Below are 27,601 nucleotides of genomic sequence, written 5' to 3' on the forward strand. Positions count from 1 at the left end.
CTCCTGACTGCCAGTAGGAGGCACTGATGGGTCTCGTTTCCCACCTAGGTCCCATTCATCGCCTTCTACCGAAAGGAGTACGTTGAGCCGGAGCTGCACATCAATGACCTCTGGAGGGTCTGGCAGTGGGATGAGAAGGTGAGGGGCAAGGGGTTTGCTCTAGAATGGTGCTTGTCTGAGACTTCAGCAGACGCACTGCGTTTCCCACCCACTGTTAGTTCATCAGCAGCTAGGCCATGTCCCCGACCCCCAGGGCTGCTAAGTATATCCAGCCCCACACAGGTACGCTGCAGCCCGTTTTCCTGACACTGGAGACCAGGCTGTCCCTTTTCTTGGGGTTCTGCCCCCATTTGGCAATGGGGAATACCTAGCTGGGAAGGGAGGGATTGCCCTGTTCTCTCTCCTAAACTTGTCTGTGGTCTAGTGACTCTTCCAGCAGCAGTGAGCCAGGACCTCCTGGTGCCCTCTGCCCAAAGCCTGCTCTGCTTTGAGACCTGCCGTGCTTATCAGACGTGGGCTGAGATGTTTCCTTGCTGACGAATGTTGTTCTAGTACCAGCAGCATGGGTGGTTAGGGACCTGCCTTGGCCAGCGAGATTGGAGGGGAAGAAGTAGCAGTGAGACAGGGCCACAAACAGTGGGTTCCAGACAGAGAGGGGTTAGCACACACTTATTTCTGCTACCATGTTACAGTGGACCCAGCTAAAGATCCGCAAGCAGAACCTGACCCGTCTGTTTGAGAAGATGCAGGCCTATCAGTACGAGCAAATCTCTGCTGATCCGGACAAACCTTTGGCTGATGGGATAAGGGCGCTTGATACCACTGACATGGAGAGGTATGATCCTATAACCTTTTGTGTTCTTATACAGCACCTTTCATCCCCAAGTGGCTTACAGACTGATAGGCGTGCTGTCCAAAATGGAATCGCTTCCCCCCTGCCCTGAAATGCAGCCATCTCTGGGGTGAACATGACCCACTGAAACGACAAGTGAGTTCAGGGCAGCTTTTATGTGGTGTTTGGGAGGCATCAAGCACTGCAAACTATAGGGATGAAGTTGCTGGAGTCTCCCAAACAACAGAAATGAGCACTTTCTAATTCCTGAAAAGGCCAACGAGAACTCTGGTGCGAGCGTGTCCCTCGCTTTACTTTATAGCCATCGGATCCCAGCACCAAGCACCTTTTCAGTATGAAATTATCACATAGCAGCAGAATGCCTGACTGTTGCAGTCTCTCTGTGTGAGTTTCCCTGTGAAGCCAGAGAGACGGGAAACAGACTGAAGCTTCCTTGTCTGTAAGTGTTCAGAGGGCAATAACCGGAGTTCTGCCTCTGCCGGACTAATCAGTCACAGAGCTGGCTGCTCGTGCACGGGTCCCAGCTCAGGGCCACGTGGGAATGACATGCTGCCTTTGCACACCGTAGGCTGAAGGACGTGCAGTCCATGGATGAGCTGAAGGACGTGTATAACCATTTCTTGCTGTACTACGGGCGAGACATCCCCAAGATGCAGAATGCTGCCAAAGCCAGCCGAAAGAAGCACAAGCGAATCCGGGAGGATGGTGAAGAGGCGGAAGGTTTGTCCCAAATGAGTTAGGCTTTTCGCTCTTGTGATCCTGGGGCAGCTGGAGCTGCTGCTTTAAAACAATTGTGCGACATTTAGAGGCAGCACGCTTGCTCCTTCCTCAACCGAGCACGTGCCTACACGGGTATGTGCGCACATGATCCACCTCGCCCCACCCCCTGCTCCCTTCCATCTGAAATTAGCTCTTGATCTGTCCGGGAGACTGAGCTCTGCCGCTCATTAATCTACACTGGAACAAGTTGCAGCCACCCTCATCTTCAGTCTGCATGTGCAGCCTGTGGAAGCTATAGATTTCACCCTCCCTGCAGATCAAACTAGAGCACTGAATGCTTGGCGTTGCATTCCAGCAGGCCCCACCTCCAGTATTTGAAGATGAGGGTGGCTCTGAGTCAGCCATATTGTGGAATTCTGTAAACCAACCATTGTTCAGGTGTCCCTCCATCAGTCCAATCCATTCATAGCCAATATGCTCCCCAACGACATCCTACATCTTCTCAGGTACCAGAAAGCCCACATGCCGCTCGACTAGCTGCCAAGACGGCCAGCTTCTCCTGGAACATAAGGCAATTACGGGTTTTCAGTACAAAGTTCTGCAGCACGCTGACAATTAAAGTTGTAGAAGCAGAGTACAATTGAACTTACTGTCAGGTTCCGTAGCCCGCTGGTACGGTATTGATTGTTACTCGTTGACTGTTCAGTGCACTCGTCCATTGGTCAGCTATCTGAAGCTGCAGCAGATTCTCCAGTTTGGAGTGCCCCAGAATCCAGGGACCCTGGGGCAGGGGCAGTTCCAGCTTGCAGCAGAGTACACAGGACTCTTGCTCTGCCAGCGAGCACCGCAGGGGTCTAACGAGTGTCCCTATAGACACCGCGCTGAATACACTGTTCCTCTGCAGGTGAAGGAGAGGATGCCGAAGATGAAGAGCAGAAGGGGCCCGAGCTGAAGCAGGCATCCCGCAGGGATATGTACACCATCTGTCAAACCGCTGGGCTGGGTAAGGGCTTCTGCCTGGTGAATCATGATGCGCTGGCTGCAGGCATGCCTTGCTAGGCAGTGCATCATCAGGCCTGGGAGTCGTAGCCTCTGTTTAAAAATTGACTTGGTAGTTCCATGTTAAACTCTAACATCCCTAGGAGTGAGCGTGGCTCCTGCGGTGCTCAGCTCAGTAGGGTGAAGGTTACCCTTCAGGGTTCTCTTGGCATGGGTGACTCTTCGGAGCGCATGAAGAACTAATCCAGTGACCACACAGCTATAAGTTTAAAAAAATGTTTCTTTTGTAAGTGACATGCACATACCCATCCACACAAGCTGAGAGGGCCCAAGCAACAGCCGAGGCTGTAGTCGTACTCACGTGCCAAAGGTACTGTGCAGTCTGGTGGATCTCTCAACAGGTGGGCATCAATAGAGGGGTGATTCTTGCGGGGGTCTCCCCTCAGGGGCTTCCCACTTTAGCCCCACCAGGGAACCTCTTTTATCTTGTTCTGACCATGCCTTATGCATGTGCAGGAGGTTCTAACCCCCCTTTTCCTTATCTGTACTTCCATACCCCCAAAATTTGGGGGTGCCCTGCTTTTCACAGCCTGTTCTTAGTTCCCCTTTTTCTTATAGCGGCTTAACACTTACATCAACCCCTTTCCAGGGTAACTTGCAGTCAGGACAGAATTTTCCATGATGTTCCAATCAGGTGTCTTGTGCTCTGGATGGGTACATATTTTCCATAACATCCCCTATTGGCACATCCTTCACAGTAATCTTGTGGGCTTATTGGCATAGGGTCAATCTTAGGTCAGTCACTCGTGTCAAGTCTCCTTATGCCTGAGGCCTATGGTGACTAAGCTGAAATCTTACAGGCCTTAGCCTGTAGGCCTTGCTTTACTTATATACCTAATACAGTAACTCCTCCCTTAACGTTGTAGTTATGTTCCTGAAAAATGTAACTTTAAGTGAAACGTTAAACTAATCCAGTTTTCCCATAAGATTTAATGTAAATGCAGGGGGTTAGGTTCCAAGGAAATTTTTTGGGGGAAGACAAAAGGCATTATTATATACTGACCAGTACTGTGCTGGGAGGTGCCCCTGGCTTACCCACACAGGCACAGCCCGCTGCAGGCAAAGACGCTAGGAAGCACCTTCGCAGCAGCAGCTTCCCTGGAAAAGAACAGGCACCGACTTTGCCAGGGGATGCTCTAGGCCCGCCTCTTCCTGTCCCCGCTTCACTCAGGCCCACCTCTTCCCACCCCCACTCCACCTCCTCTCCGGAGCAGCCGCATCCTCCCCTCTTTCCCCCCCCCCCCCCCAAGTCCTAAGCGCTGCCAAACAGCTGTTTGAAGAGGAGGCAGAAAAGAGGAACTTGTGCAATGCTCCCTTGTAAAGTCGCTGCTCTTCCACAGAATCTTACAAGCAGTGGACAAAGCAGGCAGCCAAACGACGTTATAAGGGAGCATTGCACAACCTTAAACGAGCATGTTCCCTAATTGAGCAGCAATGTAACTTTGAAACAACATTAAGCGGGAGGACGTTAAGTGAGGAGTTACTGTACATACTCATCACTCCTGAATACTTGTCAGTCTGATATGCCTATCATCCTATCCTACTTGTCTGTCATCACACAGCGATTCCATGGGACATAGCATGAGTTCCCCACAACAACAACGCACAAGGATAAAATGAACTCATTGGCTGCGGAGTGGAGGCAGGTATTAACACACTCCGGCGTAGCAGCTGCCCTTACTCAGAGAAGCCAGGGTCCTGTCTACTGGATGTGGGTGGGTGGTTTTGATCAGCATGTGCGAAGATGCACTTCCTTGCGTACTTGTGCATTCTCTGCCCTAGACGGCCTGGCTAAGAAGTTTGGTCTGACGCCTGAGCAGTTTGGAGAGAATCTTCGGGACAGTTACCAGCGTCATGAGACGGAGCAGTTCCCAGCAGAGCCGCTGGAGCTGGCCAAGGATTACGTGTGTAGGTCAGTGTGCAGGTGCTGCCCTGGATGGTCTCTCTGGGATGTGTGGGGAGAGATGACATCAGGCGCTCTCACATCCTGTGTCTCCTTTCAGTCAATTCCCAACCCCTGAGGCTGTGCTGGAAGGAGCCCGCTACATGGTGGCCTTGCAGATAGCCCGAGAGCCGCTCGTCAGGCAGGTCTTGAGACAGACTTTCCAAGAGAGAGCCAAACTCAACATTGCACCAACCAAGAAGGGTAAAAAGGTGAGGGAGTGGAGCACTGTTCCCAGGGGTGTCTGCTGGGGGCTGGGCTTAGGCCAGCCGATCACTCTTGCATGGTTCAATAATGTGCGTGCTCCTTCTGCCTCGAAGGAAAGTGCTGAGTCCAGCCTTGCCTGCCTGCATTCTCGGGTCAGTGCTTAGCGTTCAGCATCTGCTGTGTGCTGGAGCCCGGCTTGGGGAGTGCTGGATGAAGCCCACCATGGCAGCTCCGAGACCTCTCTGGTGGTGTATAGTTGGGGTCCGCTCCTGCTCCTACCTGGTCATGATGGGGCATGAACACTTTGGGGGTGTGAGAGGCCAGCGTGGGGTTTACCTCAGGAGTTCGTCATTAACTCCCACCATTTCATGGGCTTGAGCCTTTGCTGCCAAGACATTGACACCAGCATTTATTCTCTGGGAGGGCTAGGGACAGTCTGTGGAGTCCTGTTCAGACTCTGGGGAAGGGCAATGCAACTTGGCAGGCATTGAAATCAGGGGATCTCAAAGAACCTTTCTTGACCTTAAGACCTGGTCTTTGCTTGAATGTTAGGTCAACATAGCTAAGTCCCTCCGAGGTTTGACAGATCCCCACCCGAGTGACGTCATTATATCAACTTACCCCGAGTGTAGACGCGGCTAGGTGGGTGGAAGAATGGTTCCATCAACCTACCTACCATCGCCTCGGGGGGCGGTGTTCCTGCATCGCTGGGGAACCCCCTCCCGTCGGTGTAGGCTGCACCTAGGCTGTTGGGTTATGCCAGCATAGCTACAGCACCACCGCTCTAGTCCGCATAGTGTAGACATGGCCAGGCTGGCTGCTAGTGTGCGTGGGGTGGGTGTGTGTGTGTTGGGGGGGGGGGGGCGTGTTTGGTCTTGTTCCATGCACTCGTTACCCAAGGCCCCAGGGTGCTGACTCACTAGTGTCTTGTCTCCTCTCTCCGGGGGCAGGATGTTGATGAAGCCCACTATGCGTATTCTTGTAAGTACCTGAAGAACAAGCCCGTGAAGGAGCTGCGAGATGACCAGTTTCTGAAAATCTGCCTGGCTGAGGAGGAGGGGCTGCTGAGCATCGACATCAGTATTGACATGAAAGGCGTTGAGGGGTGAGGCCAGCTCTGCCCAAGCATTCTCCCCCCCTTGCGTCCCCGTAGCCTCGGAGCCCCTTTGACAGCGCCCCACTGCCAAGCTAGTCCTGCCAACTTCCCTGGTCCCAGCTCTCATCCCTCTGGTGCTCCATCATGCAGTGGAGCCCTGTTCCTCTCTCATTGGCAGCCAGGTTCACGGGTTCACTGACACAGGAGCAGTTGAGATAATGCCGTGGAATGAGACAGGGCCTTACATATTGATCCTGGTATCAGGACAGTAGTCCTAGCAGGGTGACGGACGAGGCTTATCCCAACAGAGGCACCTAAAGTGCAGCCTGTGGAGCCATCCTCCACTTCCACAGAGAGCTGGCCCATGAATATGGGAACTCCCCAGTGCAGTACTCCAGCTGTTACAGCCACCAGTCTGCTCCTACCTAGAGGGATGGCTGCACGCTGGGGCCTGCTGGTCTCTGCAGACTGCCCCTCATTATGTGGACTTGGGGGGGCTTTGGGCTTCCAGGCAAGTTGCTAGCACAGCCCTCAGATGAGTAAAACCAGCCCTTTGTCTGGCAGGCTGGCTAAGGGAACATGGGGAGAGCAAGCTCCTCCCTGAGGCTGACCAATAGGGAGCTCCCCGGCTCTTAGGAGCCACCACCTCACCGCAGCACAGGTCTCTGCCAGCGATAGTTTAACTAGGAGTACATGCAGGAGCAGGCCACAAGTCAAGAGACCCCAGCCTGACCAAAGCAGTTCAGCCGTGGGAGGGTCTACGGGGTGACAGCCTAACAGCCACCCTTTCCTGGGGCATAGTCCTCAGCAGCAGGGCAGAACAGGCTCTGCTGGGGCTGAAGCTGGGCACTGGCCTCTGGGGACCTGCAGCACTTCCACATCCGCTTTGGGGATGCAGACGTGGAAGGCTGTGAGGCACCCCGTTTCCTGAGGCCCAGGCCGCTCAGCAGGAGCTGGCGTGACAGCCCCTCCGTCTCTCTCCCTCTCTCAGTTATGGGAGTGACCAGACGTATTTTGAGGAAATCAAGCAGTTCTATTACCGCGACGAGTTCAGCCACCAGGTGCAGGAGTGGAATCGTCAGCGCACGATGGCCATCGAGCGTTCCCTCAACCAGTTCCTCTATGTGCAGATGGCTAAAGAACTGAAGAACAAGCTGATGGTGGAGGCCAAAGAGTACGTCATTAAGGTGAGAGGTGTTCGGGGCCCATGCTGACTCGTGGCCTGCATTCTGGGCAGGGCTGGAGTCACACTCACAGGTTACAAGTGTAGGAGGCAGTCCGGGGAGAGCCCTTTGATGGGGGTACATGAGGATAGTGAAAAGGCAGGAGGAGGTCGGTGACGGACCCATGGGAACGTCCGTGAGTCAGTCTCGTTCCGTTCCCTGGCTAGGAAGGAAAGAGGAACATTAAATACAACTCTGACTGGCCCATTCAGGGGTCACCTGCACTAGGGTACTCTACCCGTCAGACCTTGCAAATCAGGGCTCTAGTCCTTCAGTCCCTGGGTCCGGTATGTGCTAGAGCACCATGGACAGTAGGTCTCTGGAGGATGCCCGGCTCTGTGTTGAAGAAACAGGAATCTCTTGGTGCTTCGGGATCCTGACTGCCACAGCAGTGAGCAAGGTAATTCCTTGGCTCTAGAATCAGATTCCCTGGGGACAAGATTTATCGCTCAAAGTGCTGTGCTGGGAGCTGCTGGCCTGTGAGGTTGTATAGATCCTAGCAGTGAGCTCTGGCCCCAAAGGAACTCCCAGTAGCAGGCTGTCCCGGCTGGAAGGAGCAGCATCTCTAGCTCTGTTGGGGTTCTGTGTCTCACCCCAGCGTCTTGCTCAGGGCAGGGCGCTGTCTGCACCTTGCCCAATGGAGGCCCATGTGCCTGATGGGATGTGAAGGGAGGGAGGCTGGCTTTCTCCCTCACACGCCTCCCTCTTCCTGTCCTTCAGGCTTGCAGCCGGAAGCTGTACAACTGGCTAAAGGTGTCTCCCTACCGGCCAGACCAGCAGGTGGAGGAAGACGATGATTTCATGGATGAAAATCAGGGGAAGGGAATTCGGGTGCTGGGCATTGCATTCTCCTCTGCCAGGTACGAGGGAAAGGTTTGCTCCTGAGTTTACCTCCCGTACTAGCCTGTTCCTGTCACTTCAGGGGGACCCTGTTTCTTTTGCAGAGACCACCCCGTGTTCTGTGCCCTGGTTAATGGTGAAGGCGAGGTTACAGACTTCCTCCGGCTGCCACACTTCACCAAGAGACGGAACGCCTGGCGGGAGGAGGAGCGGGACAAGAAGGTGAGCTGGGGTGGGGGCTGTATTCCCTAGCTTATTACTGAAGTGGGACAGTGCACGTGGACTGCAGTCAGCAGCAAGCGATCCCAAGCATGTTGGTCAGAGCTGAGTCTGAGACGTATCTGGCTGCATCCTGCCAGTGGATCAGAATTGGGAGCAAACCTATGTGCTTGTGAATGGAAGAGTTCTGCACTAAGCCCTAGGATCAGTGAGTGGCGAGGAGGGGGCATGTTCTGGCTGGGTGAGAGGGTCGTAAGCAAGCACTTCGGAAAGCGATCTCTGCTGCAGACCAGATCAGTATGGGCCGTAAGGCCAGCGCTGCATAAAGGGCAGGGGATTGCTGGGGGACCCTGCTCGCTGCACCGGGATCCTTTGGAAAAGGCCCATCCGGCTTACGGAAAGGCCAGAAACAGGCCTTGCTGCCCATTCGTTACAGATGGTCTGAATTGGCCCTTCTGCCCCTTTTGGAGCCTGCGTCACAGCTCCTGCGTGTGCTGCAGTATTCAAGCTGCCATTTCAGGGTCCTTCTCCTCTGCCCCACCAGATAGCAATAGGCAGCATGGCTCAGTGGAACTCGGGAAGGGCTCCTGGCTTCTATCCCTGTAACTCTGTGAGCAGGTCACCTCTAACCAGCTTGGCCCTTCCCGGGGCTGTCTGGGAAGGGCCAGGAGCCAGCGCTTAGCCCCGCTCTGTGTTCTGTCTGGCAGAGTGTCGTGGCAGGTCAGTGCCATAGGTAGGTTTGAGGATTTGCCCTGTGAAATGGAGCTCTGCGGCCTGGGACATGTGCTCAGCGCGTGGTACTGGGAAGCTCTAGTAACCGGCCTGTTTCCATGGAGCCTCTTGCTTCCTTTTCTGTGCTCCAGGCCCAGGATATCGAAACTCTGAAAAAATTCCTTCTGAACAAGAAGCCTCATGTGGTGACAATTGCAGGAGAGAACAGGTACAATGAGCTCTGGCGTCCACTTCCCGCGACGCCGTCCCTCCCTGGCCATTCGTTTTTCTTCCCTCTCCCCCTCCCCGCCCCTTGCCACCTGTCCATGTTGCGCCTTCAGCGGGGTGGGACTCTGCTGCTGCTCCTACAGCAGATCCTACAGGGTGAGGAGTTGGCTCGCCGCTCTGCAGTGCTAATGGCGCGCCTAGCCCCGCAGAGGCGGTATCTGTCAGTTGCTCCTATCACCCTCCCCAAGTGAAAATGCTCGTCCCAGAACCCAGCTGTCTCCAGCATCACACAGATCAGCTAGCCTGGGATCGTCCTGCTGCCCTGGAGCAGGGTAGGCCACGCCTCTCGCGTGGGCCTGTGGCAGTGGGTGGCTTCAGTCCCATTGCTAGTGGTCAGTTGGCCCCTGCAGCAGAATGAAGAGACCATGGCGAGTGAGCATCCTTCTCCTTCAGACCAGGCAGAAGGGGGGAGCTCGCACTGCCCAAGTGTCCATGGTCGGTGGTTGTATAGCGAAGGCTTCCAGGGCTGCCAGTCCAGCGCCTTTCACCAGTAAGAGCGGTCTAAGCCGCAAACTGGGCTAAAGACGCCCTGAGAGATCTGCTGTGCATCGTTCAGTTCACTGGCTGGCTTCTGATTTGGTGCTTTTGACTGACGGAGCCTCTTGCTGTTAGCACCTACAGCCGATGGTCAGTTCGGAGGGGCTGGGAGCTGGGGGTGTGACGTGCCCACTGCAGGAGCTGCCTTGGAGATCAGTGTGATTTGAGTGTCCCGCTTTCTTTGTCTTCCTCCCAATCCCCCTTGGCCATGTCTCCCCAGGGATGCCCAGATGTTGATGGAGGACGTCAAGCGGATTGTGCATGAACTGGATCAAGGGCAGCAGCTGTCTTCCATTGGGGTGGAGCTAGTGGACAATGAGCTGGCCATTCTCTACATGAACAGCAGGAAGTCAGAGGTAAAGCACCTGTGCTCCTTCCCAGTGGCCTGACTTTCCCTGGTCACTGGGAGGATAGCCCGTCTCACTGAAATCCCACCACCTCAGGCAGGCTGCAGGTCTCTGCTGCGGCATGGTGATCAAGCCGTGGCCGAGGTGCGTCAGGGTTTGGGGTTGGAGGGGCTTGTGAAGGGATCCTGCTGGGGCTGACTGAAGAGACATGCACCAGGAGACTCGGTGGGTATGTATTGGCAAGGTCTGGACGGAGCCTTGCCCACTTGAGCAGAAGGGAGTTGCTGCAACCTAGCTAATATGGGGAGGAACTGGGCAAAACGGAGCTAGAACTATCCTCTCCTCCTTTCTGCTGGAGCCTTCTTTCGAATTGTAGAAGAGCCCTGGGAGCCTTTGAACCCATCCCCCAACCTGCCCTGAGCACTGAAAGGTGCTTTTTTGCGTTGGTGTGACTTGTTGCTGGTGCTAGTGCTAGCAGCGGTGTGGGCACTGGCAGCAGTGAGCGCCTCACTCCACGTCTCTGATCCTCTGCAGAACGAGTTCCGGGATTACCCCCCTGTGCTGCGCCAAGCCGTCTCCCTGGCTCGCCGCATTCAGGACCCCCTGATAGAGTTTTCTCAGGTCTGCAGCTCTGATGAGGATATCCTGTGTCTGAAGCTTCACCCTCTGCAGGTAACTGTTCCTTACGGGGGTCTCGGTCAGAAAGAAACGAGCCTGGGAATTTTCAACAGCAGGAACAGGCCCTAAGCTGAGCCAACGTGGTGTCCACCTGTTCTAGGATATGTCCAACTAGCGTGACTCCTCCCTGCTCCCTTTCTCTAGAGCGCAGTGCTCATCTGCCTCACGGCCTTAGAGTAGCCGCCTTCTCCAAGATAAATCTCCACTCACCTTGAGCCTAAGGGAGGGGCTACGCCTCTGAGGACCAGAGTCAGCCCAGATTTGCTTTTGAACAGCATTGTGTAGACCTGCCCCATGAGTGACCCCCTTCTCCCTTGGCAGGAACACGTGGTGAAGGAGGAGCTGCTGAATGCCCTCTACTGCGAGTTCATAAACCGTGTGAATGAGGTGGGCGTGGACGTCAATCGGGCAATTGCTCACCCTTACAGCCAGGCCCTGCTGCAGTATGTTTGTGGCCTGGGGCCACGCAAAGGGACTCACCTGCTCAAGGTAAGAATGGAGCTGTCTCAGCTACCCCATAGCTGATGTTGCCTTAAAGCTACTATGTGCAAGTCCGCATCATGGCTGCAGCGCTGGGAGGCACAGTGTCAGGGCCTGCGCTCGTGTTGTGTCTGCCAGCACTGTCCCCACGGGGCCAAGAGAGTGTGGTTATTGTACTGCGAGTGAACTTGGAGCTGGGTGTGGCTAGGAATCCTCAGCCGATCCGTCAATCCCAGCAAGTTCCTGAGATGGCGGTAGCGTCAGCCAGACGGTGCTGTGGTATCAGGACACTCGGCTGCTTTAGGAGGCACAAAGTGAAAGGCCAAGTACCTCTCCTCACCCTGAGAAGTGCGGCAGTCCTGCCTGTGGTGTGGTGCTGCTTTTACATCTTCCCTTCGGGTGGCTTTGAGATGCTTCCTGTACGGCAAGGCAAGGGCTAATGCGACAGGAGCAGGGGGGCTGTACCAGATACTCTTTGCACCCCTCACTATTCAGTCTGAGGCCTCTTTTTCCTTGCCTGTCTTCCACCGGGGCTGGGATATCTGTTCCCTCCGTGTGCTGCATTGCAAAGCTAATGCTAAAATCTCCTCCCTTAGATCCTGAAACAAAACAACACAAGGCTGGAGAACCGGACGCAGCTAGTCACCATGTGTCACATGGGACCCAAGGTCTTCATCAATTGTGCTGGTTTCATCAAAATCGACACAGCGTCGCTGGGTGACAGGTTGGTATTGGATGGTGCTGCGTGCAGTGACGTGCGAGCTGCATGGGCTTAGTACTTGAATGACTGGCTGAAAGGGAGTCCATTCTGCAGGGGCAGTATTCCTAGGAATGTCTGTACAGCAGCCTTTCATGTCCAGCCAAGTGAGTTTATTACTGGTTATTAATCTGACTCTCCCTAGGCCAACTCAGCCTAAACATTTGTGTGAGCAGTGCAGTACAGCACGAATTCTCTGCTGTGATTCTGGGGGGTCCTTTGTGGTGAAGAGAAACCAAAGTTAGAATCAGTTCTTCCCTAGTTAGCGTCTTTGTACCTTTCACCACACTGACCCCTCGACCCTTTTGTTTAGTTCTGGTCTCGCTCCTTGATTTATTTTTAACGCTTTTTTTAACAGTCCCAAACCTGGGGCAGTAGCACAGCACAAGAATTTAACTGGCTCGTAAACTGGAAGGAAGATTGTGGGAGTTTGTGCGGAGAATTGTATAGAGCTTAAAAATAATGTTATTAACCAAACCTAGTGTTAACTAGAAAGTGTGAGGACAGTTTGAAACCAGTCTCTAATCTCTGGATGGTCTCTGGGCCGGGAACATGCTGTGTTCAGTGCTGTGCTCTCTGGGCTGCTTCTTACTTTATCTCCCCAGGGCTTGGAAGAGTCTCTGGGGACAAAGAGGGCAGCCAGGTGAACTGTTCAGCCTTCCTCCCCTCCCTGGGAGTTCTGGCCCTTCCAAGTGCCAGGGCCTGGGCATGTACAGGACACAGACCCCAGGAACGTGAATGCAGGGTCTCTTGGACTGAGGCAAAGTTTCGGTACCTCTGAAGCAGTTTGGGGCAGAGGGTTGCATTGTCAACTAACCACACCTAATTAGTATGAGAGAGCAAATTCTAGCCACAGCTTCCTGCTACAGGGCGCAAGCCCTGACGTGCAATACTCTCTTTTGACCAGACTGGCCAAAGTGCACTGTAGCAACCAGGCTATGCCCAGATGATGTGGGTGGCTGCAGGCTGCACTCTGCCCTTCTCTATTTCATGTTCATTTGAGAGAATTCTTGTTCTTTTAAAGCAGCTAAATTTTGCGGTGACCTGTGAAAGTGAATAGCAGCAGCAGCACGTGCTCTTTAGTGGTTTTGCATCCTCTGGCCTTTGAATGCACCTCTGGCCTCCTGCAGAGTTTCCAATTTGATGCGTGTGTTTTGAATTCGTTTAGCACGGATTCCTACATTGAGGTCCTAGATGGGTCCAGAGTCCACCCTGAAACCTATGAATGGGCAAGAAAAATGGCAGTGGATGCCCTGGAGTACGACGAATCAGCAGAGGATGCCAATCCAGCTGGAGCTCTAGAGGAGATCCTGGAAAACCCAGAGCGTCTGAAAGACCTAGATCTTGACGCCTTTGCTGAAGAGCTGGAGAGACAGGTCTGTGAAGGGGAAGGGAGAGGGGGTGGAGCTGCCTTCCCACCCTGAACTCTTGAGGTTTGGTTGCGCAGGGCTTTTCTAGCATGACCGCTATCCTACAAACATTAAACCATGCCATTGTACAAACAGGGTTACGGTGACAAACACATCACTCTGTACGACATCCGAGCTGAGCTGAGCTGCAGATACAAGGATCTGAGAACCCCGTACCGTTCTCCTAACACAGAGGAGGTCTTCAATATGCTGACCAAAGAAACACCAGAGACTTTCTACATAGGTACGTGCCCATCTCCTGGGAGGGCTCCATCAGTTATGGAGCTGCCGTCACAAGCTGCGCCAGGCAGCGGAGGTCTGTGAGAATGGCAGCTCCGTGAACACTTACTGGGACCGGTGCAAGGTCTGCAGCTCGTTGGAGTGCTGCAGAACCAGACCGTTTGTGTCGCACTTGATGGCTTTTATGGAAGGCCACCCGTAGGTACGGGAGTACTAAGTAATCCAAGTAGCCTCTGGGAGGCCTGCGTGGCATCCCATTCGGGGCACTGTCCAACCCTTGCATGTGCCTGATATACTTCTGTTTCCTCTCCCCAGGCAAAATGATCACCTGCAACGTGACTGGGATAGCCCATAGGAGGCCCCAAGGCGAAAGCTACGATCAGGCCATACGGAATGACGAGACTGGCCTCTGGCAATGTCCCTTCTGTCAACAGGATAACTTCCCGGAGCTCAGTGAGGTAAAGGGACTGGGCTGCTCCCACAGGCGCCGTCTTCGTCGTCAGGCTGCTCAGATGTGACGCTGCCCCGGAGCATCCTGTAGGGCATGCAGTACCGGAGGGGCCTTGTGAGAGAGGAGATGCTTCAGGGCAGAGATTGTGCCTCCCGTGTTCAGACAGCACCCAGCACAATGGGCCCCCAACCCCTACTGGAGCCTTTGGCTGTGACCCTAATGTGAATCCTTACTAGTGCTTCTGGAATTGCCTCTTTCTAGGTCTGCCAGCACCACTTAGTTGCTGTGCGAGGGTTGCCCAGTATATCTGACTAGGTGTGACATGGGATGAGAGCCAGTCGGTCACCTTTTCCCCACAGACATTCAGAGTCTGGACTCTTCTGTTTTATGCAGAGAAGCCGCCCATGGGGTGGAGAAAATAAGCTGATTTCACCTCCATTTTCTCAATTTAAGAACCAGCACAGACGTCCTGCTCTTAGATGGGGTGGCATTTTTGGGTCCTGCCTTAAGAGTGGCAAATTCCAGCCCTGATAGTCAGGACCCTGGGTAATCAGCAGTTCCCATGGCAGCCATGGGACTTCAGTAGAACCCATCCCTCGCTGTGGAGTTGTGATTCCGAATTGAAAGGGACGTCGACTCTTGCAGCAGCGTGCAGGGTGCAGCCATGACGGGTCTGAACAGCAGCATAGACAGTGAGGGACGTACAAGAGCATCCTATGTGCCTGAACCCCAAGGGTCCAGAACCTACACGGCCTTTCTATACGCCCAAGCAGTGCCTCCCACAGCTACACTGCAACCTTTAGCAGCGCAGTGTCCCGCTGCCTCCCCACTGCTGAAGCCTTTCACTGGCATACGGCTACAGGCTGCAGTGCCAGCTGCGAACGCAGCCTCCCTTTGACTGCAGCGTGTGGCTACATGTGTCATGCCTGTACTCTGCACGCTGCCATAAGTGTAGATGGAGCCTAAGCATTCTAGCCTTCCTTGTTGCAAAGCAAACCTGTCTGCCATGAGCCGAGGGTAACTGGCATAGGAATGCTGCGTGGATCAGTTTGTCACTCAAACCTCTGTCTTTTAATTTCTCTGAAGCTGCTGCAGGTTCTCCAGTTTGCTGCTACAGCCAGAGTGTTACAGAACTTAGCCCCGTCTTGCTCTGGCACACCCAGGCCCCTGCTTGAATGTGTCTCCTGTGTCTAACTGTATTGTACTTGTGCTGCCTTTGGAAATTGTTTTCTATGCTGAGTGTCTTATTCCTTTGCTTCCTTAAGGTTTGGAATCACTTTGACAGTGGCTCCTGCCCTGGCCAGGCTATTGGGGTGAAGACACGGCTGGACAACGGGGTCACTGGCTTTATACCAACCAAGTTTCTCAGCGACAAGGTGGTTAAGCGGCCAGAAGAAAGGGTGAAGGTAGGAGAGCAGAGTGCATCTCCTCTTCCAGCTCCTGGTGGGTGTCTCTAAAGAGCTGGTACCAGAGGCTTAGAGTCCTGCTCATCTCTCTCTTCCCCACATATCCCAGCAACTGCTCTCTTTCCCTTGTGGGCTCTAAATCAATAGTGAATTTGGGTTCTTGTTCGCTTCCTTCTCCCAGACTGCGAGTCTCCCTTAGCGGCTGGTGGGAACGGTGTGACTCAGTTAGCGTACTAGAGTGGGCAGGATTTATTACAGTCGGAATGAAGTCCAGAGCCTGGGAGGCAGGAAGGCATTCTCATGAGGAGCTGACCTTTGTTCCCAGCTTTTGACACAGCTCGAGGAGCGGCTGCTAGATTCCTGGAGGGTCATTGTTCCCTCACTCATGGTAGTTTCTCCTATAGCTGAATCCCTCGCTCAGGGTTATTTTTCCTAGTTGAATCCATTTCTGTGGCCTGTCTGAGTTACTTGGTCTCCTTCAGAACAGGGACCTGGGCCCTATTAGTAGGATCTCATGGGTATAGAATGTAATGATGTGCACATCATTACAAGAGAAGGGTGGACCTCTGTGCTCTCCTTTGGGATCCTTGCTGAGGGAATGAATGTTTAGATGAAGGACTATCCTGTTGAGATCTGAGGTCTCCTAGCAATCCCTTTAAGGGGACACGGTCAACTTAAACACGGTTAAATGGACTACAACATTCCAGTTTCTGCTGGAGACCCTTTGAACAACATGACCTGGACCTTTAAAATGTTATGGGTTTTTCGGCTCCCCTGTTCATTTAGAAGGGTCTTTTGGACAGGCTTGAAAAAGGGTGTCTGTGTGTCTGTGTGTCTGTGTGTCTGTGTGTCTGTGTGTCTGTGTGTCTGTGTGTCTGTGTGTCTGTGTGTCTGTGTGTCTGTGTGTCTGTGTGTCTGTACCTGTACCTGACTGCTGCTTGCTGTCTGTTCACTTCCCCTTTCAGCTCAGAGGCACTAGGGACACCAGCAACAGAACAAGGAAGCTGACTATGCAAAGGGCTGTGAAATGCCAAAGAAAACACACTGGAGAAGAGACAGATTCTCCTCTAATCCCTTCCAGGTCTAGTCCTCTGTAGGGTCATTGTAACAGTGGTAGATAAACAGCTTTCAGAGGGATATCTGATTTTTATTTTCAGGTTGATGTGTCCCTTTCAATACTCGAGGCAAGCCCACCGCACCTGGTGTGGCTGTGATAGGACACGCTCCGAGTGACAGGTGCAGCACGTGAGTTGCACCTGCTGACTAATCCAATCTGCCCCTCCTCCACAGGTGGGAATGACTGTTCACTGTAGGATCATGAAGATAGACATTGAGAAGTTCAGTGCAGACCTGACCTGCAGGACGTCAGACCTGATGGATAAGAACAATGAATGGAAGCTGCCCAAAGACACTTACTATGACTTTGATGCTGAGGCAGCAGATCACAAACAGGAAGAAGACTACAAGAGGAAGCAGCAGCGCACAAGTGAGTATTCCTTCTCTAGGTCCCTGAGAACCGGGGGCATGGACATTCGCAGTCTGCTCCAGGGAAAAGAAATGTGATTGGATGTTTCTTGCAATAAAACCACTGCTGTGGGAATGCTAACCGCCCACTTGTGTCCGACAGCATACATCAAGAGGGTGATCGCTCACCCGTCATTCCATAACATCAGCTTCAAGCAAGCCGAGAAGATGATGGAGACCATGGACCAAGGGGACGTGATCATCCGGCCAAGCAGCAAGGGGGAGAACCACCTGACTGTCACCTGGAAGGTGAACGATGGGATTTACCAACATGTGGATGTCCGAGAGGAGGGCAAGGAGAACGCCTTCAGTTTGGGCTCCACCCTTTGGATTAACACAGAGGTAAGAGCCAGGTGGAACGTGACTGGGGACGTGAACCTGGCGGAGTGAAATGGGAGATGAAATGCTGACTCGGCATGGGGGAGGGCACAGTCACCCCAGAGCAACTGCTAAAGGATTGAATGGTTTGGAGTTTAGAACCCAGAGGTGGTAGCAGAAGCTGGGGTGCTGCCACTCCTGGCTTGCAGCATACGTTACGTACAAATAGGCCCTCAAACCAAAACCTTTCCTGACTTCATAAAACTGGGTTAGAAACAAGGTGGTGCAGAAATCTGGAAACTGCCATGGACAGCCGGTGAGCAGGATCCTGAGGCTTTCCTCTTCTCCCAGGTGCTCCCGGACTGTTTGGGAACAGCTTCCAATGTCAGTCCCTTCCCGTTCCTGAGCGGATACTCGGCAGCCAGCCAGAGTAACTGGTGGCTGTGGGTAAAAGAATCCTAGAGATTAGTGTTAGAAGAGCCCATTAGATAATCCAGTTCAGTGATTCTCAACCTTTTCAGGTCGCTGTGACCCCTTATCTGAAGGGTAACAAAACAAAACAATGCAGCCCCATTACATTTATTTCTAAAGTAAATGTGAGGGGAAATGGATCCATGACAGTGCAATCAATGCCTGGGCAACTTATTTGTTGTGCGTTTCAGGAGGCTGACCAAGAATACTTGACCTTGAGGAGTCAGGAGTGAGATTTTTCTTTGCTTTCGATTATATGTCCAATGCCTCGTGACTCCCGATTGCCTTTCATGCCCTCGCCCCGGGTCGGCTTCAACCCACCAGTTGAGAGATCCTGATCTAGTCCAACCACTGCAAGACAGTTTGCTGTGCTCCATTTTCCCAGCTGCTCCCTTAGTCTGAGGAACAAAGTGCTTCCCCCCCGAGCTTGTCAAATAGAGTTGGGGTCGCTGTTTATCCCTGAGACTGACAGGAACCGAGCTGCCCACCACTTGCATTGGTGCAGGTGGTGTACGTTAATGCTACAGGGCTTGCATGTGTCTGAGGGATCGGGCCTCTCCAGGGAGACGGGACCCTTGCCCTGCACTCCACTGCAGATGGGCACTTCCCCTGTAGCAGTTCAGGGTTAAGAGGATCTGAGCTTCCAAGGCCTGGGCATCGCTCAGCGCAGCGGGTTTGGTTTTGCGTCTGGAAGATCAGGAGTCAGACTCAGGATAAAGTGGCTCTTTCTATGTTCGTTCCAAGGAATTCGAGGACCTGGATGAAATCGTCGCTCGCTATGTCCAGCCAATGGCGTCTTTTGCTCGAGACCTGCTAAGTCACAAATACTACCAAGACTGCAGTGGCGGAGACAGGAAGGTGAGCCTCCCAGAGGGGCTGCTGCAGAGCTGGGTGCAGCTGGCTGCCCCAGATCAGTCTCCTGGCCTCTGCGAACACTAACCATTGAGTTCAAGTCAGTGTTAAGATAGGTCAGAACACAGGAACCTCTTCTATCACACAGTGCTGGTGTTGGTCACTTCCCAGCTTTGGGTCTGGGGGGAGCTAGCTTGGAGTGGTAGAACCAGCAGAGAGCTTGGCCTGGCTTACTGGGCCGTGTCACTGTCTACGCCAGGAAAGGGCGGGCCCTGCCTTTGCACCAGCCTGACAGTGCTGGCACATCACAAAGGCAAGGGCAGATAGGCATCTCTGCCGCTGCCTCACTCTAGGGGAAGGGCTCTCAGATGGGTCCCAAGTGCCCTAAAGCGGGGATAAAGGGATGCTGCTCCCCTCACACCATTGTCTGGAGCGCTGACCTAAGTAAGCACGAGTGTGTCCATCTGGACCTCCCAGTTGCCTCCACCGAGTGGTTACAGCTCCCAGCCCTACTCAGTATTGTGAAATGAACCCTGGATGAAACCACTGGATGCTGTTTGTGTCTGGACACTGCCATGGGGAGGGCTGGGCTGGGCAGAAGCCAGCACTGCAGTGTTCTTAGGGCATCAGCGCGCACCTGTGAGTCCTGGCGCTGATCCCAGGCTGCACAGGGCATCTCAATGGAGCGTTTGTCTCTCTTCCCCTCTAACCAGAAACTGGAAGAACTTCTAATAAAGACCAAGAAGGAGAAGCCGACCTTTATTCCTTACTTTATCTGTGCCTGTAAAGAGCTACCTGGCAAATTCCTTCTGGGATACCAGCCTCGAGGGAAGCCAAGGTCAGTGGTGCATGTATGTTGTTGAGTACAGCTGGCTGTCAGTCACTGCAGGGCCTGGGCCTCGGCTTGTCCCCGCCTGACTCTTCTTGGACTCTGCTCTGGTTCCGTGTGTAGCAGCAGCCCTGAGCCCTGGGGTTTGGCCTGCGGGTGCCTCACCCGTGTCGTCTCATCAGGTTGGCTGCTGATGCCTTTGACCAGGTGGCCATCGTGACTCACATCCCACCCCTCGGCAGGGGAGAGTATGGATTCCCTTTGAGTATCCTCAGCAGTCTGCTAGGTGTTGGCATTTCCAGAGTAATGGCCAAGTGTTACTGGGGCTGGGTTGGAAGCTGATTGAAGGCGGGTGGTCCCAGCAGGGTCTGTGCCTCAGATAACTATGGGTTCATTTCTGACGCACCCGTCGTCTTCGTATCTGGGCACCTTTCTCCCGCTGTGTTGGGTGGAGCTGGTTATTGCAGCAATCGGTGAAGCTGTGCCGCAGTGTGATGTGCTCGTCTCTCCCCCTTCCTGACCTTGCAGGATAGAGTATGTGACGGTAACGCCAGAGGGATTCCGATACCGGGGACAGATCTTCCCTACTGTCAACGGGCTCTTCCGGTGGTTTAAGGATCATTATCAGGACCCAGTGCCAGGTGACCCCCAAATCCTAATCACCAGGGTGGTTCTGTCCTGCAGGAAATCAACTAGTGGGCAGACTAAGGGCTGGCTCATGCTCCTTGGATAGTCTAAATGGAAATGGGATCAAGCATCTGTCAGCAATTAGTCAGATGTGCACTTACAGAGCTGGTAGCTGCTTCCAATTACAGGGACTTGTATAGCCTAGTTAGTTGAGCTACTCAGAGGAGCCCCTAATCACAGATCATCTCTTCCCCGGGGTGTACAGAGGAGGTTACCTATGGCGTACCTCTGCTCATCACAAATCAAGAACCTTTCCCAGATCCATTGAATTCTGGATTCTCTTGGTGCATTAGAGAGACTGCACTGGGGATGAGAACACTTGCACACACACAAATATAACTCCTGTCTGCCCGTATGTCAGCTCTTGCTCTGTCTTGCGGAGAAGTCTCTCTCCTGTGTTTGTGACTCATTCGTTGCACCAGAAATGGTCAGCGTCGTCCTTGCAACTGTGCCACAGGGCTCAGTAAGAGAAGCTGGGCTGTGAAGCTCTGTCCTTGAAACACGCTTGGCCTTGCTGAACAAAGCTCAAAAACCACAAATTGAACTCGGGGATCCAGATGGCTTGGGAGACCTACTGGAACGTCGGAAAATCCCAGTTTGATTTTGGTGACATTCCAGGCTCCTGTCTGTTGAAATTCAGATCAATGGAGCCTTCCTGTATGTGGGAAATGTTCCCAAGAAAACAAGATTCAAGTGCTTAGCTTTGCTTTTCATCTGCATAAAAGAATGCTGCTTAGAAGGAATCTCTGCCGTGCAAGCAGTGCGGTTCTGGCCAGCCCCTGCATGGGAAGGCTGCACACCTAGGGCACGTACTGGCTTCCCAGGCGTGCACACCCCTTCTGGAGGGTAAACCCCAAATTCTATCGTCTTGCGTTGCACAGAGAGCTGTACAGTGTAGGAAGATACGCAACAGCTTTATGCGCTCCCCTGCCCCCCCCCCCCCCATAAATTCCACAAACTGGTTTTAGACCAAACAAAACAAGTTTATTAACTCCAAAAGATGGATTTTTAAGCGATAGCAAACATATCAAAGCCGATTACCTTAGTAAATCAACAAAACTGCTAACTGAGCTTAACACACTAGATAGGTGGGATATGAATTAGCGAATTCTCACCCTGAGTGGTAAACAGGCTGGCAGATTCTTAAGGCACAAGCTGCCTCGGCTTTCCCAGGTTTTCATACACAGGCTAACAATCCCTCTAGCCTGGGACCATCACTTCCCACAGTTCAGTCCTTGTTCCTCAGGTGTTTCCAGGTTTGTTGCTGTAGGGAGACTAAGGTACCCTCATGATGTCATTGTCCCCCTTTTATATCTTCTCCCCACTTGCTGGAAAGCTCTTTTGCTGTCACCTGGGTCAAACAGTTCCCATTGTGTAGTGCTGTCTCGGAGAGGTTTCTATTGTACCCGGTTCCTGGCGTAATGCTTGTACTTGTGTGCATTTCCTCAATAAGCCATTAACATTGGCCTTTTTACTGTTGTACCTGAACGGCTGCTTGTGAATGTTTTCAACCTCACAACATGTTTCAGTAACACACACATAGCCAAACTTCATAACTTCACAGACGACGATAGCACATACAATCCAGCGAGAGATTCCTGTCTAGCAGCTCAAGACTTTTGCCTTGTGAGGTATCAGTCTAAAACATCCTAATTACCTGACAGTGGTGACTATTGGGGTGCCAGGGTGTCACACATACCTCTTTTGTTTCCCAAGGTATCACCCCGAGCAGCAGCAGCAGGACCCGGACCCCAGCCTCCATCAATGCTACTCCTGCTAACATTAACCTAGCGGGTGAGTACCGCCCTCTCTCCTTGCTCGGATCTATGGAGGCTGACTCCGAAGCTAGTCCCCGGACCAGAGTCCGATTCTCTTCCTGTGTCTTCACTTGGTGTTTTCTCTTCTAGATCTGACCCGCGCCGTGAACGCGCTGCCTCAGAACATGACCTCGCAGATGTTCAGTGCCATCGCAGCGGTGACAGGCCAAGGGCAGAACCCCAATGCCACGCCTGCACAGTGGGCATCCAGCCAGTATGGCTATGGAGGCAGCGGAGGGGGCAGCAGTGCATATCATGTAGGTGTATCTTGAGTACCTAAGCCAGAGTGGCGGGACTCAAAGGGAGGTGCTCTCATCAGAGCAGCTCAGCAGGGTCTCTCTCATGGAAGTGCTGCCTTCCTCGGCGGCATTAGAGATTGGCTGTGCAGGAGACAGCACAATGGGCTGTATGGACCAGTGGCCTACCCTGATACCGAAGGGCAGTACAGACCTGCAGTGGTCAGCCACCGGCCTAGCTACAGCATTCGGCCCTGCTGTGCCGATTCCTGGGCCTTGTTCCCTGCCCCCAGGGCCAGGAACATTGGAAATGCAATGCTGGCTGCGAGGAAGGTTTGTCTGGCTCCCAAGGAACATGCCTGGGGTTGGTCGGGACCCAGTGGTGAGGGAGAGGGACACGAAACCACATGACCTGCTTCAGTATCCACAGCATGGAGCTGCATGTGAAAGGGATTAGCTATGAAAATATGTGCCGAGCTTGCAGGGCTTTTCAGCTGGGAGGTGCACAGGCAGGCGAGTGCTCCAGCTCTGCCCAGTGCCCGAAGATGGCCCCACTCTGCTCCCAACCCACCACTGAGCAGTTCCCCGGGTGAGTCTGCGCCCGCCCACTCGGCACAGCTGCAGGAAGGGCTAGGCTGGGTTCAGTGCAGCAGATGCCCCCCCCCCTTGGGAAGCTCTCAGCTAAAACACTCCTCCTTGGAGTAGGCACTCTGGGGGTGACATCTGGGGCCTATCGCTCCCTATGGGAGTCCCCACCAAACCCTCCCGTGGTGCTAAGCCGCTCCCTGAGGAAGGCGTGGCGGCTTGGTGACGTGTAGGGAGGGCCTGACCCTGCCTCCTGCTCTCTGGGTAAGAGGTGAGGTAACGTGCTGTGCTCTGGGCATCTGTGTCAAGCCTTGCCCCAGTGGTGCCCTGCCCCTTGCACTAGCCTAAGAGCGTCTGTCCTCTTGCAGGTCTTTACAACTCCAGCCCAGCAGCCAGTGGCCACCCCTCTGATGACCCCCAGCTACTCCTACACGACCCCCAGCCAGCCAATTACAACACCGCAGTATCATCAGCTCCAGGCCAGCACTACACCCCAGTCCACCCAGTCGCAGCCGTCATCCAGTTCCAGGCAGAGGCAGCAGCCGAAGTGAGTAGCTCGTTCATGGTGCTGGATGTGTGCAGCTCTCTGCTGTCTTTGAGCCGCTCTTGCCCTGCCACACCAGCACTTCCCTGGCGGCAGGATACGGGTTCTGCCGTAACTCTGCCTGCTGCCAGTAGGGGGCGAGGGTGAACATTCAGCGTGTGCGCCTGAAGGAGCTGCCTGGCTGTGGTGCTCAAGGGCAGGGGAAGAGGTGTCTGGCGAGAACTGTGGCTGAGCAAGGGCGAAGAGCGTAGTCACGGCCCATCGGCTCTGAGGAAATGCGATTCAGGCCGTGGTGCTGATGGGGGGTAAAGAAGCCAGTCCAAGGGGCTGAGGGCTGGCCCCCTCTGACAGTGTGGCCCCGTTCCTTGGCCAGGCGTGAGGGCGGAACTGAGTCTGCTAAGGAAATTGGCCACAATGGGTCCCATTGACTAACAGCCACTCTGCAGCTGCGAGGAATCTGCTACCTCAGACATAACTGAACATGGCCCACAGCGTTCTGCGGGCATCCTAGAGCCGCTGCCTCAGGCTGCAGAGCCTGTGGGTCCCGGCATGCAGTAACCGTGCTGGGGGAGGAAGTCTGCATGGGCTGCCTTTGAATAGAAGAGAGAGACTTCGGGGCATTCAGTAGCGTCATCCTTCTGCGAAGGCAGCGCCTGGGGAGGGAGGGGAAGGAAACTGACCCTGTTGGGCTCCTGCTATTCGTATGTTTCACTTCCTGCTTCTGCCTGACTAGGTCCAACAGCCATGCTGCAATCGATTGGGGGAAAATGGCCGAGCAGTGGCTACAGGAGAAGGAGGCTGAGCGGAGGAAACAGAAGCAGAGGCTGACCCCTCGTCCGTCTCCCAGCCCCATGATTGAGAGCACACCCATGTCCATTGCTGGGGACGCCACACCGCTTCTGGATGAAATGGATCGATAGGCCTTGCTGGACCTGACCCTTAACCTCTGTTCTTTCTCTGGGGAGGGGAAGGGGAGGGAGAACAGCTGAGAACGAGTTCCCTTCCCTTCTCCACACAACTCCTATTTTATACTTCATAAAACGATGTGAAACGACACTTGGTGTGTCCACCCACATGAGCTGATCTACTTGGCAGGGCTGGTATAATTATACACACACATAGATCATAGGAAGGGATGCTGCAGATGCCTCTGCGCACTAAACCTTGGTTCACCGTGTGGGAAGCTCAGCAGAACAGTTATAAAGGTCGAACGAGACCCTTTAGAAATGAACAGCGACCTGCTTTCACAGCCAAAGACTAGAAAGCAAACCTAGCAGGAAATGCAAGCTCTTGGCCTAGAGCGAAGTTTTATTTTGATCGTCTTGTATTCTGACCGTCGCCCGTCCCCGTTCCGACCCACGGAACGAAATCATGTGGGGGCTCGGACAACTCAACCCAGATCTGCTGACGTTTCTGCTACTGTATGCTTGGTGGCTCCTTGTATAGTGGGCTCTGCAAAAACTCCACCAGCTGCCCCAGCTGTATTTGCAAGGGTGTGCTAGCAGAGCAGCTCTGGGCTAGGGCTCTTGCCAGAGAGAGAAACAGCTGTTCCACAAGCTCATCCTCTCCTGGCTTCATTTGGGACAATATTTATTCAGTTGGTTTTTAACTCAGACTGCAAAGCAAAACCCTGGGTAACAGCAGCTTTCCCAGGAGTTAGCAGGACCTAAGGGCAGCCACTCCTGTGGTGAGGAGAATGCAAATCAGCCTGAAGTGCATGTCCTCTGTCATACCGCTTAGCTCTGTCCACATGTAACCGAAAAGGGTGAATAAATAGTGTTTCTACTGAACACTAGTCTGGGGGTGTTCTCTTCTCATCCTGTATTGCCTGCCCGCTCCTCTCCACCACCGAGTAGAGTACAGCAGTGAACCAGGAAATGCCCCTCTTGTGTTGCCCGAGTTGCCTGCTGGGTGCTGGTGGGTTGATGCTGAAGAATAGTTTGGGTTGAATGTGTTGTGTGGGGTTCTCAGCCCAGCGTATCAGGGCAACCTACTTGGCGCTGCCCTCCCCTGTGTCCAAGCAGGAGCCAGGGAGGAGGTTGGCTGAACGCAGGCACTGTCTGTCCTGGGTCAGAAGCAGCCCTGAGGGCTCTCTGTTTCATACACTTCCCTGTATTTCTCCACCTGCCTTCTCCAGGAGGAGTTTGCCTGGAAGCAGGATTTTTGTTGCTTGATCTGCTCCTGTTTGGCTCTAACATCACAACCCACTGCTTGAAGTCCCAGAGGGCTCTCCCTCAGCTGGGAAAGGAGCAGACAGCTCAGGAAACAAAGGTCCTGTTGCATCCAAGAGATGCAGGAGACACGAAGGTGAAGCTGTTCTCCTGAGGAGTGCAGGGCCTGGCTTCCCTACAGCTCCCCAGGGGGCTGGCCTGGCTGCATCCCTCTCCTTACCACGCAGGTGGGCTCTACTTGGGGGTAGATTAACAAGCATACTAATCTTACGCTGTTTGTTTATTTTGTTCAGTTCTGTATGACAGGAAATTGACTATGGAGTAGCTCTCTGTGAGGGAACCTGCCAGAGAGTCATTGCGCTTTGTCTGGCTGCTCCTTATGGCTGTCTTTGGTTTTAGTTTTTTCCCTTTCCATCAATAAAATTCTACTTTTGGGATGTTGACTGTACCCAGTGTTCTCCCTGCCTACTGCACTAACGCTCTCCTCTCCGTAAGCCACCTCCTGCCCTGCTCTGGGGATGCCAGGTGTAGCTGCCCCACCATCTCTCTGCTCTGGCGGGATGGGTTTGGTCTGATCTCCAGAGAGATGACTGGGAAGAGGTGCACGAGCTGCTGCTAGTAGCAAACGGGAGCCTGGGTTTCCCATCTTGTATCCCAGGCCCTCCCTCTGCAAGTCGAGATCCCCTCCAACACCCTGCATCCTTCACCAGAGGAAGAGTTAGTGCCAAGATGGCTGCAGCACTACATCGCTCCCATTTGCACCCAGGGCATCTCTGGAAAGACTCTGCCTAGCAGCGTTTGTCTGAGCTCGGAGGCATTGCACCGTGGTTTTAAAGGTCTCTCTTCTGCTACCGCTCTTGCCTGTGGCCGCTTGGTAGGGCTGGAGAGCTTTGGAAAGGACGTTTCCAGGGTCAGGCTGTCTACAAAACACTTGCTCACTCTGAGCTGCACTGCTGTGCCCGAGTGACTGGGTTCTCATGATCCTTTGTCTAAGGGCAGGGCAACGGCCCATTCTCTCGTGAGCAGGGGCTGTTCTCTTACAGTATTTGAAGAGTCCTGCAGGAGGCAGTGCCAGGTTTAAATCAGGATCTCCCCAAAAGTCTGAAACTGCAAATGCTCCTGTGCTTTTTGCTTTAGCACTGCATGCTCTGGGTGGCTGAGTAACGCTGTGAGAGGCCTCATTGCATGGGCAGGTACCCCCAGCACCTCGTACACGGGCTTCTGTGTCTGAAATTGAGATAAAGATCATCTGGCCAAACCCTGGTTTTAAATGAAGGCTTTTTTAGGCTCCTGGGAGACCTTGTTAGAATGGCTTGCCTGGCTCCAGGGTGGAGCTCACTGAGAAAACACCTCCCATGCATTGGTGGGTCTGTTTTCCAGCATGATCTTTGCATCTCTCAGTGCAGAAGGAGAGGGGGAGCAGTGCTTTCCTGATCTGTGTAACTAGGGGCAAACCTCTGCCTTATGCCTTCTTAGCGATTCATACACATTTCATCCAAGTGCTCGGCTAGTGCCGGCAAGACCTTGAGCCGATTGGGGATCCTTAGGGCACACCCTCCACTCGCTTGATCGCCCAGTGGCTGCGGCAACGCAGCTGAAGTCCACATAATGAGAGACCTTTACTATTACAGCTACAGGCTAAGCAGCCAGGGGCGCCCTGCCTCCAGAACACCGTATCATTGCCGGGTAGGTGGGCATGACGGTAATGTTCACAAGTGCCCCTCCAGGAGCCGCCACCTGTGTCTATAGCGCAGGCTGGGCTCTGGCCCCTACACGCTGATTTGGCATGTAGCTGTATGCAAGGCACTGACCCTTTCGGTCAAATGGAGTTAGTACCTCCCTGCTGGCCAGAGGGTTAGTGTGTGAAACTCAGCACTGGAGCAGGGCAGAGAATTATTATTATAAACTCCCAAGCTCTGTAAGGGGCTTGAGAACTGCTCCAGCAGCAACCCAATTCCAGAAGAAACAGATGAACGAAAAGCTGCAATTAGCGAACGAATGCCCCAAATCAAGGTACTGACGAGCCATGTGAGCTAAAGTGGGGTAAGGGCAGGGGAACGCATGCCCTGCCCTTAACTCAGTGCAGCAAATCTGCATGCCCATC

The 27,601-nt window shown here is 53.6% G+C and overlaps 1 protein-coding gene across 1 annotated transcript in view; it reads left to right on the top strand.

Moving 5' to 3' along the window:
- Nucleotides 1-25,926, top strand: part of SUPT6H (SPT6 homolog, histone chaperone and transcription elongation factor) — a 41,884-nt gene extending 15,958 nt beyond the window's left edge. Inside the window, exons 10-37 of the mRNA XM_065418207.1 lie at nucleotides 49-138; nucleotides 693-835; nucleotides 1,422-1,573; nucleotides 2,478-2,576; nucleotides 4,415-4,544; nucleotides 4,636-4,786; nucleotides 5,732-5,886; nucleotides 6,869-7,064; nucleotides 7,821-7,960; nucleotides 8,045-8,162; nucleotides 9,023-9,099; nucleotides 9,916-10,051; nucleotides 10,577-10,714; nucleotides 11,042-11,209; nucleotides 11,797-11,924; nucleotides 13,126-13,333; nucleotides 13,463-13,610; nucleotides 13,922-14,064; nucleotides 15,323-15,463; nucleotides 16,754-16,949; nucleotides 17,091-17,329; nucleotides 18,521-18,634; nucleotides 19,342-19,466; nucleotides 19,986-20,098; nucleotides 21,861-21,938; nucleotides 22,052-22,218; nucleotides 23,151-23,329; nucleotides 24,060-25,926. Of these exons, the coding sequence (XP_065274279.1) occupies nucleotides 49-138; nucleotides 693-835; nucleotides 1,422-1,573; nucleotides 2,478-2,576; nucleotides 4,415-4,544; nucleotides 4,636-4,786; nucleotides 5,732-5,886; nucleotides 6,869-7,064; nucleotides 7,821-7,960; nucleotides 8,045-8,162; nucleotides 9,023-9,099; nucleotides 9,916-10,051; nucleotides 10,577-10,714; nucleotides 11,042-11,209; nucleotides 11,797-11,924; nucleotides 13,126-13,333; nucleotides 13,463-13,610; nucleotides 13,922-14,064; nucleotides 15,323-15,463; nucleotides 16,754-16,949; nucleotides 17,091-17,329; nucleotides 18,521-18,634; nucleotides 19,342-19,466; nucleotides 19,986-20,098; nucleotides 21,861-21,938; nucleotides 22,052-22,218; nucleotides 23,151-23,329; nucleotides 24,060-24,246 (4,059 nt within the window). The 3' untranslated portion in view covers nucleotides 24,247-25,926. The remainder of the gene's footprint in view (nucleotides 1-48; nucleotides 139-692; nucleotides 836-1,421; nucleotides 1,574-2,477; nucleotides 2,577-4,414; nucleotides 4,545-4,635; nucleotides 4,787-5,731; nucleotides 5,887-6,868; nucleotides 7,065-7,820; nucleotides 7,961-8,044; nucleotides 8,163-9,022; nucleotides 9,100-9,915; nucleotides 10,052-10,576; nucleotides 10,715-11,041; nucleotides 11,210-11,796; nucleotides 11,925-13,125; nucleotides 13,334-13,462; nucleotides 13,611-13,921; nucleotides 14,065-15,322; nucleotides 15,464-16,753; nucleotides 16,950-17,090; nucleotides 17,330-18,520; nucleotides 18,635-19,341; nucleotides 19,467-19,985; nucleotides 20,099-21,860; nucleotides 21,939-22,051; nucleotides 22,219-23,150; nucleotides 23,330-24,059) is intronic.
- The last annotated feature ends 1,675 nt before the right edge of the window (nucleotides 25,927-27,601 follow it).

This window comes from Emys orbicularis, chromosome 17 (assembly GCF_028017835.1).
Source record: "Emys orbicularis isolate rEmyOrb1 chromosome 17, rEmyOrb1.hap1, whole genome shotgun sequence".
Classification (NCBI taxonomy): domain Eukaryota; kingdom Metazoa; phylum Chordata; order Testudines; family Emydidae; genus Emys; species Emys orbicularis.